The sequence below is a fragment of the Dendropsophus ebraccatus genome, chromosome 5 (genome assembly GCF_027789765.1).
Source record: "Dendropsophus ebraccatus isolate aDenEbr1 chromosome 5, aDenEbr1.pat, whole genome shotgun sequence".
Taxonomy (NCBI): domain Eukaryota; kingdom Metazoa; phylum Chordata; class Amphibia; order Anura; family Hylidae; genus Dendropsophus; species Dendropsophus ebraccatus.
In genome coordinates this window covers 132,415,226-132,432,418 of record NC_091458.1, presented here as the reverse complement: position 1 = coordinate 132,432,418, position 17,193 = coordinate 132,415,226, and the positions used below count along the sequence as shown (strand labels likewise).

The 17,193-nt window shown below is 38.9% G+C and overlaps 1 protein-coding gene across 1 annotated transcript in view; it reads right to left on the bottom strand.

The window, feature by feature from the left end:
* Positions 1-17,193, bottom strand: part of LOC138794197 (CUB and sushi domain-containing protein 2-like) — a 294,292-nt gene that overhangs the window by 117,689 nt on the left and 159,410 nt on the right. The window contains exon 3 of the mRNA XM_069972974.1: positions 8,296-8,408. Within this exon, the coding sequence (XP_069829075.1) occupies positions 8,296-8,408 (113 nt within the window). The remainder of the gene's footprint in view (positions 1-8,295; positions 8,409-17,193) is intronic.

The following is a 17,193-nucleotide window of genomic DNA, read 5'->3' as shown; positions in this document are numbered from 1 at the left end:
TAAAGGTGTGTTACGCTCTGAACATTTTGTTTTCAATTCAAGGGATTATCCAGGATTAGACAAAGCATAGCTACGTTCTTGCAAAAACAGCAGCACCCCTGCGCCATGATCGGTATTACAGTTCAGCTCTATTCATTTCAATGAAACTGAGATGCAAAACCCATACCAAAACTGAGGAGTGGTGCTTTTTCTAGAAGAAAGTGGTCATGGTTTTCTGAGGCTGGATAACCCCTTTAAGGTTGTTTTCCAGGATTAGAAAAGCATGGCTGCTTCTTTCCTGAAACATGGTAATACCTAACAATTGGCTGTCTGTGGTATTGCAGTTCAGCTTCACTGAACCTAAAGGGGTAAATGTACAAAAATGTCACAATCTTTGGATATATGTGGCTCTATTTTGAAAAGTGGTCACGTTTTTTTTTTTTTTTTTTTTTTTTTTATCCCTTAAAGTTTAGCTTTCGCTATGCTCCACACATTAACTAGAGATGGGCGAACTTGCCGGATTTCTGGTTCGTATAAACCAGAAATCTCGGCATCTGATTCCGGCTGTCAGCTCGCGGGAATCGCGGAGCGAGCAGACAGCGGGAATCAGACGCCAAGATTTCTGGTTCATACGAACCAGAAATCCGGCAAGCTCGCTCATCTCTACCATTATCCCCTTCTTAAACAAAGGTCATTGATGCACAGATGTCCAGGTCACAGGCAGTGCTCTCGTCCTCGCCTTCTAAGATCTATAATGCTTTTATTTTATTACCTACAGTGCTGGTTGGGAGCTATTTTTTTGTGCCACGACCACGATCTATTTTTTTTTTTATTGTTCCTTATTTATTTTTAAATCACTCTTATTCCAGAGTGCTATAGTTTTTCATTGGTGACCTACAGGTGCAAATGGAAGTTTTTGATCGCTTTTTATTATTATTTTTTCTAAAATATCACAAAAAATAAATAAATAAATAAATAAAACAGCAATCCTGGTAGTTTATTTCATTTTTCGTTGCATATCAGTATTAGTATTATCAGTGATCTGCACGTAGAGACTGTCTTAGGGCAGACTCTATTAGAAGATTGCTGATCTGACAGGACAGAGGTGAGTATTATACCCTCGCCTGTCAGGGAAAGTGATCAGGACTCCCGCAGCCACGCTGTCAGGATCCAGACACGTTACATCCCCTACACGTTCCTACTGTAGAGGGCATCAGCAGTAATTTAGTGTTCGGTAAAATTAACATTAAGGGGAACACCTAGCTCAGATCATCAAAAAGTCACACATTTTTGCATAAAAGTCCCCAAAGTTACCATTGCATGCCCCACTTACATGGTGGACATTGTGCGCTGGGATGGTGTGTCCTCCCTTTGCGCAAGATTTTTAATATTTTTTTTTTTTGTGTAAATTATGCTTAAAATCTACACCATCTCAGGACAGGCATAGATTTTTGAGGCTACCACAAAGATTTATCAAGTGGTGTGCAACGCTTAATAAATCCAGCAAGGTCCAAGGTCGGGAAAAATTTAAATTACAGCTTCCATAAATTTTAAATTACAGACTGACTGTCCATAATAACACAACTCTGAGTACCCATTTTACCAGAAGGAAATTATCATCCCACTGTATAGAGCTCTAGTGAGGTCACACCTGGAATATTGTTCAGTTCAGTTCAGTTCTTAAAATCTGACCAATAAAAATGCATTGGGAACATAGAATGGGTCCAAAGATGGGCTACAAAAATGGTACAAGGCCTTATGCATAAAACCTATCAGGGATGGCTTAACAACTTGACATTGCAGTCAATTTATTTTGTTTTGTTTTTATCCCTATCTTTTATCCCCAAGAACCATAACTTTTTTGGATATCCTGCTTGCTTTGACCTCCCGTCCATTTGCTGTTACAAAACAACTCTGTGCCTGCCTTGACCTTTTGTTTGTTTTCTTTGAGCAATCTTCTTACATGTATTTTGCTACGGTAAAATGCCTTGAAATCATTTGTCATTGCTAATGGAATCTGTTCTGGGGTAGCATCCTTGGAATTCCCTGCAGACCCCTGCATAGAGGTTAAAGCGTAAAAATCTAGGTATGTCTAAAGTAGGCCTTAAATGTATCTAAAGGGGACTAGATGGAACATGTGGTCTTTTTATAGTCATTTTCAGTCCTCAGTCCTACATCTTTCTATGTAACAGTTTGACACGCATCTAAACACCTCTGTGCGAGAATCCAAAACAACACAAAGGCTTGGAAGAGTGACATGGACATAAAGATACCATCAAACAGACCCCCACCTTCTGACATCTTCCCTCATATTTTCTGACATTCTCGAAGACTTATCCAAGATATGCTAAACTGTGTTTTTTTTTTCAATGTTAGCACAACAGCAAAAAAATACTGAACTGAACTGAAAAGCTTTTTTCAAACTATTTAAAGAGTCACTGTCGTATTTTTTTTTTTTGCAGAAATCAATAGTCCAGGCGATTTTAAGAAACTTTGTAACTGGGTTTATTAGCCAAATCTGCCATTATCTGCATGTAAAAAGCCTTTTCCCAGGTCCCCCCCTCCTTCCTCTTTTTCATCCACTCCAAAAAATCTGAAAATTGTGACTTGTTGCAGGAGACGTACCCTGTCTGTTCTAGGGAGAGGGGAGGGGGGAGGAGGAAGGAGGAAGTTAGCCGGCAGCAGAAAGCAGATAACAGAGGATTACAGGCACGGAGCTGGGTGACAGCTGTAATCCGAGCTCAGGCAGGTCACTGGTGACTGTCCAAGAAGATAACGGGTGAGATATTTGTAGATTAACTCTTTGTTGTCCTGTTTTGGTCTTTTGTTTAGCTCTCTCCATAGGAGAACAATGAAGACAGGGGGGAGAGCTTCAAACTGCTTTTTCATTATAAAAATGCATTTTTCGGATAATAAACCCAATTACAAAGTTTCTTAAAATCGCCTGGACTATTGATTTCTGCAAAAAAAAAATTCACGACAGTGACACTTTAAAAATTTCAGACATTATTAAGATAGGAATTCTGTGTGAACCGAGGAATTGAACCTCAATTTGAATTAATGTTTGTGCTTATAAGGGCTGACCACTTTAAGGGTATGTTTCCACAATGTCTTTTTTAGGTGGGAAAAAAGGCTGTTTTTTGATAATGACATCCGTTAATAATGATTGTGATCATTATTTTTGGCCATCATTACAAAATAATGTACGTTATTTTACCTAAAACATGGAAACATAGCCTCAAGCATTGCCTCAAGCATTGCTGTGTACACTTATTGATAAAAGAAGCTTTCTTTGTGGCCCCATTGTCTGTAATGATGCAGCTCCGCCCCTGCCCGCTTCCTGTCCCTGTATGCAGCTAGGTATCACATGCTCCTCCCTAGACAGCTATGGATGGATGAGCTATCCAGCTATATACAGGGACATTCGAAATAGGTGAAGTTAAAGATGCATAATTAAGTGCATCAGTACGTGATGAGTTATATACGACGCACTGTTTTGAAAGATTTAAAAAAAAAAATTATAGGTGGCCAGCCACTTTAAATAGGTATTTAAAGTGTCACTGTCGTTGTAACTTTCAAAATCTAAATTAACAAAAGGTGTGATATAAAGCAAGTTTGCAATTTACATTCAAGATTTGTTTTTTTTTTAGTTATTATGGAAAACACAGCACTTCCTGTTTTCTGACAGTTTTTTTTTTCTCAAAGAGTCAGAAAACAGGAAATCCTGTGTTTCTCAGGCCATCTGAGCACTCACAGAGAGAAGGCAGTCATGTGACTGATGGACACATTGGGCCGTGAATTCCTGTGTTTAGTCTGTTTAGTCAGAAAACCTTCCTTCAGGAGACTGGACCTGGATTTCTGGTAAGTACAGCTTTGTTTCACAGCATGAGAACAACAAAAAAATAACATATTCCATTACCACTACCAGTTTTCAGTGTATTCACTCTTTAACAGGGTAAGAAACACCGACTTGGCAATCAGTACAGCTTGACCTGAAAACTTTGTCAGTGCTATCTGACCTGGAGAATATGAACATCTCTAGAAACCATTATAGCAGGAAATATCTAAATGTATTAGCTAATATCCCGCCAAAATATGTGAGTGCATGATAAATCAAGGCAGATTCACAATGAACAACATTTCAAAATCGCTACAGAGTAATATAAAATGTAACGTCATTAAATCTTAAAATCAGCAGGTTAGATCCAATTTCTATATAACAAATGTAATGTTCTATATAATTCCTCTTCCTCCATTTCCTGCTATGAACATTCACTCTTAATTTACTTTTAAAATCTGAAATCACTGAGAAATCAGATTACGTGCCGTCCATTGAAGTCTATTAATGAAGGACAGGGAGAAGGAAGAAGATGGAGGAGGAGCAGTAGGACCAAAAGAAACAGATAAAAAAATGCTCCAAGTTTTCTTATGTATTTTACTATACTACCCCTTAGTTGGATACACCGTCATCAGCATAGAGGACATAATACGACAGTAAGAGCAGGATTGTTGTAAACCCAGAAAGAACTGGTAAGAAACAATATTCTATGTTAGATTTCCAGTATTTTCTTTTTATACTACTACTACTTTCTTTTTGTACTACTAATAAAAACTGGCCCAGTTTGCAAGGCAGGATTGTGAAAGGAATAAATATAATGATCTACATATAACTAATCTAGCATATGATTTGATATATGTATTAGTTGACTGGGAAGCTGAAATTGGATTGCAATAGGTTAATCCTATAAAACACTGTGGTGTTGAGTGCCGGACTGGCCCACCAGAGGACCGGAGAATGCTCCAGTGGGCCCCCAGCTTAGAACCTGCAGTAACACTGACTTACATGTCATTTCTCACTGGTTCTTAATTGGTGGGCCCCCAGGATCATTTCCTCTGGTGGGCCCCAGATACCCCAGTCCGACACTGTTAAGAGCCCCGCCATATTCGATTGTCATGAGACATTTGTGATGCATATTAGAAATAAACAAGCAAAAGCTACGTCTGCTAGCAGCTTGTAAGATTGTATACAGGGCAGTATGCTTGATAGACAGCGGTAAGCTGCTGCATTTGTTATTCAGAAACAGATGCTTCGGTGTCACTTCAATGACCTTACTGCTTATGACTAAAAGAAACTTTCCTAATTGAGGGTTTATCTAGGTATGATGTTTACAGTTTCTGCACACAACCATAATGCTCTGTAATAGACTACAGACACAGTAACGGACTTATACATAGTAAACTGATCAAGTCAACTAAGTCTTAAGGAGTCTTGTTCTATCCCTGGAACTTCCATTTATTAATAACAGCTGTAGCGTTCTATCAACAGGCGACTATGGTAATTAAAACAGCACAGAGGAAAAGATGGCTTGCAGCACAATTAATTCACTCAAAAATAATAACAATAATTCATTGTAATGTACACCAGATGTCTGATACACCTGTTCGTTCTGCTAATGTTGGATGATCATTTTGAATGGCGGTGGAGCTTGCTAAACCAAAAGTCTAGCCATAGCTAGGTGTCCTTAAATGTAACCCATAAAACTAATGAGGAATACACAGCGTTCTATCTAGAGGAAACATTTTCATGTCGTCAAATATATAAAATTACGTATTTTTTAATGTGCAATATGTTACACAAATGATCATTTTAGATGTCATCCAAATTTTCAGTATAGTGCAAAATGAAAATTCATTTATGTCAAAAATGCTTTTAATGTGCAGACATATCTAGGGCTTTACAGTTTTTTTTTCTTTTTCATTAACAGTAATACTATTGTCCATATTGCCTGGCACTATAGTAAGTAAAGAAGAATACTATACTATTATACTATTATAATGCAATCCTATACAAGGACCATAGAAAAGAGAGATGCTTATTAATGTTGAGCGGCCTTGCCGTACTGTTAGAATTCAGCAATGTTCTCTGAACCTGCTCCCAGCGGTTGGAAAAGTTGAAATCCGCCTTACGGCTGCCAGGAAAACTCCTAGGAGTCTCTAGGGCAGGATCCAACTTCTCCGGTCACCGGGAGTCAAAAGCCGAGCATTTGGGCTTGAATACTGCTGCTGACCCCAAACAATTTGGCAAGTCCACTCAACACTAGAGATAAGTGAACCTGGCGAACGAGTGCTCCACATTTGACTCCTGACGACTGGAGAAATTGTATGCAGCTCTAGGGGTTCCAGGAAAACATGGACCCAGCCGGGGTAACGGAACGGCCGTCTCCGAAAAGATCATCCTGGCTGGTACTGCTGTACCAGCCGGATGATCTTTAGTGCCGCTCAGTTCTGATGCGGGCGCATCTGTGCGCGCCCACATCAGAACTCTCGACTGCCCACTTTGGAGAATGCGGCCAGAGCTGCGCACTCCATAGTGTGCACTGACAGGGCTTTCTGCAGCGTTTATTCAATGAATAGCGGATGCAAAACACTGATGTGTCAGTTTCTTGCGGCACTGATAGGGATCCCAGCCGGAGTGTATACTATGTTGCAATTGGCAACAACGGCCGTAGTTTGATGAAAATATACATAGTGTGAACATAGCCTTTCTGTACCCATATTTTCCAGGACCCCTTAGGGCTACATCTAACTTTTACAGCCAGATGGAGTGAAATGCCAAGAATTCCCCGATAACTAGTGTTGATTTAAAACATTTTTTTTCTTTAATAAGTTATTGAAGGAGGTTATCAAGTTTAAGGCCTTTTCACACTTAGTAAGACACTGGCCGTTCTGTGACCTGGCCGTGTCACAGAACGGCCGCTGTCAGTGAAGTTCATCCCGAACATTACTGCGGTAGCAGCCGGATGAACGTCGGTTCTGTTTAATTGGAATGTGGCGCATTTGGGTGTGCCCACATCTTAATTCCCCATAACACTTAATGGAAAGTGCGTCCGGAGCTGCACTTTCCACTGTGTGAACTGTCAGTGTTGTGCGGCTGCTATTCAATAAATAGCTGCCACAAAAAATTTACATTTTAGTTTTTCCTCCGGCTGCTTGGAATCCCAGCCAGAGTGTATACTATGTGCAATTTGCAACAATGGCCGTGATTAATTTGAAATATACGTGGTATGAACATAGCCTAAAGAAAACTCCATGTTCTCTACTAGTGTATATAAAGACAAAAGAAAGAAATTAAATGTATCCACATATCCAAATATCCTGCCCTAAACTTAGCATTTAAAGTATGTAGAAATCTGTTGGCAATACCTGAATGCTAACAAAAGATTTGTAACTGATACATTGCAAGAGCCCAGAGGTGGAAGGTTGTCCTTCTTCTCTCTTCGGGCAATGACACATTGTAGATTATTTTTATGCATTTGTACATAACCTTAAAGGCATATACACATGTTTATCCACCTGTTATTTTTCCAATATAGCTAAAATAACTTTACGTTAAAATCCTATTCGGTGTATGTAACTTTTATGTAGACCAATGCCCCCTAGAGCAAAAAAAATCTGTGTATAGTAAGATTTTGCAGTCATGTATTTCTCCATCTCCTGTTCCTTCTTTGAGTTAATTCAGAGGAGACAGGAGAAGAGGAGAGGATGAAAGATTGTAAAAGCTTCCATACACATTAGCGACATTAGTCAAAAGTCAAGCAAACCTGTTTGTGGTGGGGAAAGGCCAACTGTCTACTATGTATGGAGGCCTCCAGACATTATCTCTCGGTGGAGAAAAGGTTCAGGTATGTTGGATTTCAATTGCCTGACACTTTTGTTTTCAGGGATATAAACTGCTTTCAGAGCTGCCTAGCAGCGGCTAACCCCCCTCTCCCTATTCACGACATGTGAACGTTCAGCTAAGCCATATGTTGGTGAATAAGATGAATGGGACAAATGGCTGTTGACTGATAAATGTTTGCCTGAAAGCTGTGTGGGCATCTCTGCACATGACTGCACCATCATACCCAAGATTTGTTTGTACTCTGAAATCAACGAGACACATAGTTCTGCATAGGAGCTGTATACAAAAAATGGTGATAACATTTTAACCAAGATTATTGCTTCTTTTTTTTTCCAATTTAGATGCATTGCCACAATAAAAACACGGTCATAGCGGCCAATCACATCTCAACATTTAACATGTTAAGATAAAAAAAACTTAGCTGTGCTTGGTTGCTATAGGCAAACCAGTCAGATTAAAAGCCTAATAGCTCACAGTTCACACTGTGTATAAAATAGTCCAAAAAAAGCTAAATACATTTATATGGCAGTAGTGAATATTTTTATGTTATATACATAAAATATACATATTTGCTGTAAAAAAAAAAAAAGTCATCAATATCAGCTATCAGTATTTTAATTTCACTCAGTTCTGACCTTCATAGGTGGAGCGGAAACCTTGAGCACTGACCGCGTAGTCCGACACCAGCCACAGAGTGAGGCGGTTTCCACTACTCACAATTGGAGCAGGAAGATGAAAACCAGTTAACCTACAAAATAAAGATAAAAAGACAAAGAATGAACATTGAAGCCATGACCAGCAGAGAGAATTGTAAATTCTTTGCCAGCATATAAACCAAATTTTATAGCAGATTCCCCACCTGTCTATTCAATTTTATTAATACCATAAACCATCAAATAACTGGCTTAGATATAATATTATCTCCATTTTAGAAAAAAAAAATCTACATAATAAGATGTACAGGATTAAAATAAGAGTCCAGTTACGCTCACACATATGGTACATGTACTTTAAAAGGAGAAGTGGCACTTACTATTTTTATGGATTTTTTTTTTTTATTACTGATGGTGGCATTTAATTTCATCAAATGTTTTTATTGATTGATGTTGTTTATGATTTTTTTTAAATAATTTAATAAAAAAAACCTATAGATATGATGGTTTGGAGGTAGTGTAATGTTAGATTACTTATCTTTCAGCTTAAAGAACATTTTAGCTGCAGGAGAGGACCTATACAATATTAGGCAATTGGATGACCAAGGTAGATTATTGTCAATGGTCTTTGATGGAGTGGAGAAATGTGGCGGTGTTGAATAGAAAAAGAAGAAAGCCCAGAAACAATATGCAGCACCATGGACAGCAGCACAGCAATAAGAACTGTAGACCTATTGTGTAAGTACTCATTTTTCTTCTGTTAGATTCAACAAAATAAATGTCCCTCTTTTTGTCAATGGCTAAGGAGAGCAGTCTGTTGTCCTTGTGAGAAAATCATGTCACATATCCCCATGGCTGTGCTGTCGAGGTCATGCACAGCTTTAAATGCACATAGCTTGTATAAGTACTGTCACTATTTGGAAGCAGTGTTTTCTATACACCAATGAGCATGTAGGTTTGGTGCCGCAGTAGGTCACACAGAAAACATACAGTTCCATCCATATATCAGCTGCATGATTATATGAATAGTCCTAGAATCAGCAGATAGAAAGTTTTAGAGCAAAAAAGGGTCAGTCGTTCTTCAACTATATTAGCATGCTGTAGCAATTGAAGGATCTGGTGTATTTTAAAGGCAAGCTATAATGGACTATTTAAAGGTTTTGTTAATGGTAATGCCATAGAAAGGAAGCACTGATAGTGAGGATCTTTGGTAGAGGTACTGGTGCCCGGACTTTGATAGAATCACAGACCAGAGCATGCCACACCTCAATTGATGTCTGCCTAGTAGCTCTACGTTAGGCAGCAGTAGGATCAAAGACACTTAGGTGACACTCCACCTCACTCACATTGTGATTGTCATAAGTTAGGGATGAGCAAATTTTTTCAAAAGGTCGATTCGGCAAGTCCGCTAAACTTTAAAGCAAAGTCTGGGTTTGTCCAAACTGGCCCTTAAACGAACCAGCTAATACAGCTAAATGATTGCAGACGTTTCGCTCTTTTACTGCGGTTCAGCAAGTTCACTCATCAATACTCATCTGTTCATATTCCCCCTCTGATTGCAACCGCCCCAACTTCCTGATTGAGGCAAGATTTAAAGCCCACTCAGTCAACGGCCACGACGCTGTTCCATCTCAGTCAGCGATTGGCTGAGTGGGCTGGAGGCGGCTTCGATCAGCAAGGGACTCAAGGGACCCGCAGGAGGGCAATAGTGAAGCGTGGACAGGTGAGCATACCCTTTTTTTCTATGTGTATTAAATTGTGCAGCCGCCATCTTAACAAACTTGTTACGAACTGTACAAAAAGTTCAGTTCTGTACTGAACCAAAATTTTTTCAAAGTTGGTAACGAATCTGGATTATAAATCCATCATCTCTATTGTAAATCCATGATTCAAAATAAGGCAGTTACCATGTAATAACTATAATAGAAAACTTTGGAGGCAATTTATTCTGACCAGAATTTTACGCGGCATATATGCCATCTAGTAGTTGGGGATAACTTTAACTATAATTTACACCAATTTCTGGAGTCAATTGTTGGAAATACACTAGACAAGCCGCCTCCTGATAATCCTGTTCACTCTTTGAGAAATTGGCATATCTGAAGGAACCTTGTACAGAGCATGATCTATTCCCTCCTTTGTCTGTTTCAATCAAATTATTTATTAATATTCAAGAGAACCACCTCAACTTTCTGCAATAAAATGTGGAGTCTGTAAAATTTTACGTTAAAAGGGGCAATTGTCCACAAGGGGATCTCAAGGTCTCAGCCTGAATGGCCAGACAGTGTCAAATTTAAAGTGACTTAATACCAAATGTGTTCTTTGCAGGAAAGAAAAGAACATTAAAATTTAATTTCACTCTTGGTCACTGCCTCCAATATCTAAAGAGACAGAGGAGCAGCCATACAATAATTTTGTATAGCATGCAGTCCATGTTTTCTGGCCGCCATCCTAGCCGCTTGTATATTATCTGAGTGAGCAGCAGAACAGTGTGAGATTCTGTATGTGTATTACACTTTTTTTTTTTTTTTTTGAGCTGAGATCACTTAACCTCACCAATAATTACAGAAAGGATTAGAAAGCAAGAGAAACAAATCCTTAGGGATGGGAAAAAAGTGTCTGAAATGGCTCTGATTGAATTATGTACAGCACGGTTCAAATCTGCATTCACAATCTGTCATCTGCAAGGGCTCTGTGATCCAAGGAGAGCTGGAAGTTTCTTGATATTGTTGTCTGACAGTGGCAGCTATCAATGTGACAGAGCTGGATAATGCATTGTAATGCTAATTCTTTTCCTTCAAGGTTCCGAAACTTGAAATCGCCAGAACGTTCTCATTTGAATACGTGTTGTGCACGCGCAAAGCAATACTACAGAACTAGCCACATAGGGTTTATCAAGGAAACTATCTTGATGTCCGTGTGAATTATAGCTCTAGGTACTTTTCAGCTTTCAGATCTTAAATGTTTCTATCCCTACTGCATATTAGTTGTTAGATGTTTAATTTTTTTTTTCTTTTGTCATGTAACAGCTGTAGCTCTGATAAAGAAGCGTCACTTAAAGCTCTAGGGCCTTGTCGCAAAATCTGTTACAGGGCCTGCCACCAACCACGTGCCATTTCTAATACTAGTGTACCATGGCAGAAGGTCCTTTGGGTACAACTGCTACCTCTATATGCTATTTTGCTTTACTTCTACCGGGTATTCAGGTATACCGTACTTTACAGTTGAATGAGGACAACCAAGATTGCATGATAATGCAACCTGTAGGTTGTTGCTGCACTTTTTGTTTTTTGTCTGCATGATAATGTCACAACATACAAGAAAAAATAAATAAACCAATAAACCAAATACCTGGAAATGTAGTTATATAGCACAATATCCATAGGGGCACCATTTATTCCATCATGTTCTATCCAAAGGGGCACCATATATTCCATCAAGATCTATCCAAAGGAGTACCATATATTCCATCAAGATCTATCCAAAGGTGCACCATTTAGTCCAACATGATCTATCCAAATGTGTAAAATTTATTCTGTCATAATCTATCCAATGGTGTACTTTTTATTCCAGCATGATCTATCCAAAGGAACACAATTTATTCCATCATGATCATTCCTAAGGAGCACCATTATTCCAGCATGAGCTAGCCAAAGGTGCACCATTTATTCCATCATGATCTATCCAAAGGGGCACCATATATTTCATCATGATCTATCCTAAGGAGCACCATTTATTACAACATGATCATTCCAAAGGGCCACCATTTATTACATGTTACAAACTATCCCAATTAAATAAGGAATACCAGCTTGGATTGTTTCTGGTTACCGGAGATTGGAAGAATTAGGGCAAGATAAAGTATAGATGAAAACACTTTCTATTAGGTCATGGAGCAGAGAAAATATGTTTTTCTATATGTGGCATTAAAGAGTCCAGAGTGGATGTAAGTAATGAAGAAATGTACTATATCAATTTTACAGTCTCCATCTATTAGACAGTATGACACAAGGGTCCAGCATGTCTAGAGGAAGGAGCGTGATTGCTGATAATAAATATTAATATTCATTAAGGGTCGTGTATATAACATATCTTATTTCAGTTCCTAATCCTTTCTTTATTAATGAGTAATACATTACTACTAAGAAGCAGCCCTTACCGGAAAGCAATGGCAGCATTATGTGGCAAACCATGCTTCAACACTTAGAGTGTCACTGTCATTATAACTTTCAAAATGTAAATCAGCAGAAGATGTTATATAAAGCAAGTTTGCAATTTACATTCTTTTTTTGTTGTTAGTTATCATGGAGAACATGGCACTTCCTGTTTTCTGACTCTGACTCTTCTTTTTTTTTTCTCAAAAAAAAAAAAACAGGAAACAGTCAGAAAACAGGAAGTCGTGTGTTTCCCATGCCATCTGAGCACTCAATGAGAAGTCAGTCATGTGATTATCAGACACATTGAGCCGCGACTCTTTGTAATTGCCGGAATTCCTGCGTTTAGTTTTTTTTTTTTCTTTATCACCACAAATTTTAAAATCTGGACCTGGATTTCTGGTAAGTTCAGCTCAGTTTTACAGAATTATAACAACAACATGAGTTATCATGGAAAACATGGCACTTCCTCTGTATACACTAAACACAGGAAGTCCCTTGTTTCCCTGGTCATCTGAGCTTTTACAGAGAAGGCAGTCCTGTGACAGATGGACACATGGATCAGTAAATCTCTGTATTGGCCAGCAGCATGTGTTCAGTCTCTTTTTTTCAACCAGCACAAGACTAAAAATCTGCCTTCAGGAGATTGGAATTGGATACAAGTAATTATAGATTTATTTTACAGCATGATTAAAAAAAAAATGTATTTTGCAAACTTGCTTTATTTCACATCTACAGTGACACTTTAAAGCACCTTTAATGTACAGTAGGCATCAAAATAGTTTGTTGAAAGGCACATCTCCCCATGTACACCCATATCTATGGGGGACATTTATTTAAGGGGTCTAATGTGTTTTTTGTTTTAAAGTATTGTGTGTGATTTATGGAAAAGTTGCACTGTCATAGTAAATGGGTCTAAGTAGAAAGGTCCCCCCAAAAAGTCGCAAACAAATTGCTGACCAGTACTAACCAGACGTAAGGCTGCACCAGTTTGTGCTATTTAAAAAAAAAAAAGTGCAAATGATAAATTGGATCGCAGATCCCGGATTATGCAAATTTTTGGGTGAATACTCTCATCAAAAATAGTTGTGTTAGGCTGGGGAGACACGGACAAGACAGTAAGCCCTGAACTTGCCCCAACCAATGTCCCTGCCTACTTGCCACGCACGGCCCTAAATGGCCGGGGACAACCACAGAGTCGGTCCCTACACTGAGTAGGTGAACACACAGAACGTAGACAGACAAAAAAAACTAAATGGAGGATAGTCAGCTAGCCAAGTCAAACCAAACGGACAACGCAGAACAAAATCAGAAAGAGAGCGGATAGTCGGAGGTCAGGCAAAAGGTCAGAGAACTAGCAAAGCAATAGCAAGGGTATTAGGACAGGGAAACGCTTGGAAAGGTTCAGGGGAGCTGGGACTAGTAACAACTAATAGCCAGCAGGGAAGTGAGCAACTAACTGCTTTTTATCCAGGATCAGAGCCTAGGTTCAGAAGCTGATTGGAGCAGTCCTGATTCCAGCACCAAGCTCAGCTGAACAGACCTAGCAGTGCAGTAACCCCTGCACCGCCAGAAGTCTTACAGGCAAGGCAGATGTGGCTGGAAAGTAAGACACAATTCAGACAACATTCAGTGCAAACAACAGACAAACTCAGCGCCTCCTCGGCTGCCTGGCACAGATCGAGGAGCGCAAAGTGACATTCCTAACAAGTTGCATCTAAAAAAAACATTCGCCGGTCGAACACCGGTTCATAAATAGAATGGGTGAAAAATCCAATTGTTCACCTAAAAATAGGCGCAAAGCCCTTGATAAATTTCCTCCTATATAATATTTTCCATCTTTCTAATTTTCCAAAACAGTGGCATAGCTACCATGAAGGCAGACCATGCAACTGCTATGGGATCAGTCCCCCCCCCCAAAAAAAAAAAAAAAAAAAAAAAAACAATGAATGCATGTATATTTTTTACATTGTCATTACAGTTAGTAATACTTGCATTTGTCAATGTAAAAAAGGTAAAAAGAGATGATTGTCAACACAAAAGGACCACCCGGCCCTTCCAAGGCATTCTGTTTCGATTCACTTACTGTGGATTTACTAACCACACTTGCTGGAAGTTTGTACCACTACTTTCTTAGTAAAATACTCTTTTCTGACATTGCTTCTGATCTTCCACCAACTAACCTTGGACTGTGCCCCTTGTTCTTGTGTTTAGCTTCTTTTTTATGGCACAATCCATCCTGATATGACAGTGTAATCTCTGAGTTTTCCCAAATGATTGCTGGGAAATATAATGAATTAAAATAACCTGGTGGTGGTGGTCGTGATGCACACAAAAAACCCTGTAGACTGTAATTTGCTAATATACCTCTGCTACATCTGTATTTACAAACATTTGTTCCTCTTTATTCAATGCACTCAGTAAATTCTATCCATCCTCTAATGGATACTTCTATCAGGATAGTACACAATGTCACAAATAACACTTCGTCTCAAACTGGCTCAACAAACATGTCAATGAGTGTAATCTAATGTACTGCACAGCCATTTGATCTCAATTCAATAGAAACACTTGTGATGTGGTGGAACAAGAGACGGATGAATGTGCAGACATTTATTTGACATTTATTTCAAGGAGAATTCTGTGTGTGTGGTAAGTCTTTGTAGTGTGTGTGTGTGTGTGTGTGTGTGTGTACGTAATGTACATGTATGTATGTATGTTTGTGTGCGTAATGTACATGTGTGTGTAATGTGTGTAACGTGAGTGTCTTATCTGTGTGTAATGCATGTGTGTGTGTGTTTGCATTATGTGTTTTCTACTCAATAGTGGTCTTTAAGGGGAATTCTGTGCATCAGACACATACTACATAAAGTCCGGCACTCACCAAGTAGATTATGCTTCTTTATTGTAGTGTAGCAAACATATGGTACAAGGACGCGTTTCGGCCAAGCATGGCCTTCATCAGCTTAGAGGTGTACAATGCAGTGAGGTCACTAACAGGTATATATACATAACAAAAAAACGTTTGGCCCCACCCATATACTTTGGCGGTTTTTTTGTTATGTATATATACCTGTTGGTGACCTCACTGCATTGTACACCTCTAAGCTGATGAAGGCCATGCTTGGCCGAAACGCGTCCTTGTACCATATGTTTGCTACACTACAATAAAGAAGCATAATCTACTTGGTGAGTGCCGGGCTCTTCCTAATATCTGAACATTTTTCTCACCTCGAGCACCACCGCCACGGAAGTGCCGTCTTCTACATATTTCCACATACTACATAAAGACTGCAAGATTATTGTGCAAGCATTCCATTTGCACCAATGTTTTGTGACTTTATGCACTCATCATTTCTCACCTTAAAGGCAAGGGGAGGGGATGGGGCTGGATACATTGGGGCGTCGTCTCAGCACATATTTATCCTTCTTTTATCCTGCAGTTATACATTATATCTCAAGTCTACATCCGATCTAAGGTTCCATGCACAGTCTGTATATATGAACGGTGTGCAACGGAATGGATTATCATAACTCCCGGCATCATGTATCATTATGATGCCAGGAGCTCTAAGTTAGTACTTTACTGACACAGCCGTGCTGAAGCCAGGAAGTCTGTTAAGTTGGTCCTTAGCACATCTTCCATGCATGGACCACATTTACAGAATCTACCCATCACCCACCCCTTTCCCTTATCCTTCTCCTCCTTCATTGAACTAGATGGACATGTGTCTTTTTTTTTCTGTATTAACCATGTAACCATTTGAATGCCCCTTAGCTGGCAAAGATTTCAGTGAGGGCACAAGGAGCCTTGAGATTAATCCCAATATATCTAGAGAGGTGAGCCACTACTTAAATCCAGCATGCCTGTGCTCTGTCAAGGAATTACTGTCAAGAAAAAGTTACTGTTTTTCACTTATCCATTGAAATATATAACTGCACTTAAAGTGTCCTTGTCGTTATATCTTTTAAAATTAGCAGGGGATGTGATATAAAGCAAGTTTGCAATTTACATTCTAAACAATTCCTGAGTTTAGACTTTTTTTTTCTCCCTCAAAGAGTCTAAACACATATAGTCCTGGTCATCTGCGCTCACAGAGAAGACAGTCATTTGATTGAGAGAGGCATTGAGCCATGACAATCTGTACTGGCCGGGACTTCGTGTGCTTAGTTTTTTTTTTCTTTTTTTCAACCAGCACAAGACTAAAAAGCTTCAGAAGTCTGGACCTGGATATAAGTAAGTATAGCTGCTGTATATAGCTGCCTTCAGGAGACTGGACCTGGATACAGATAAGTATAGATTTGTTGTACAGCATGAGAACAAAAAGAATAATGAATGTATATTGCAAATTTGCTTTATTTTTACATATACTTCTAATTTAGACTTTAAAAGTAATGACGACGGTAGTGATGAGAGAATAGTGAGATATTCGAATATTCAATATTCGTACGAATATCCCGCGAATATTTGAATATTCGATCGAATATTCGATCCCATTAAAGTCTATGGGAACAAGTATTCGATTAGTGAAAGACATCTATTTGACCATTTGGAGGGTAAAACCGGAAGCTGGGGGATTTGAACGCTTATCGAATACTTATCGAATATTCGTGGGATATTCGTATGAATATTGAATATTCAAATATCTCACTATTCGATCGAATATCTATTCGATTGAACAGTATTTGCTCATCACCAGACGACAGGTACACTTTAAGCTATGTT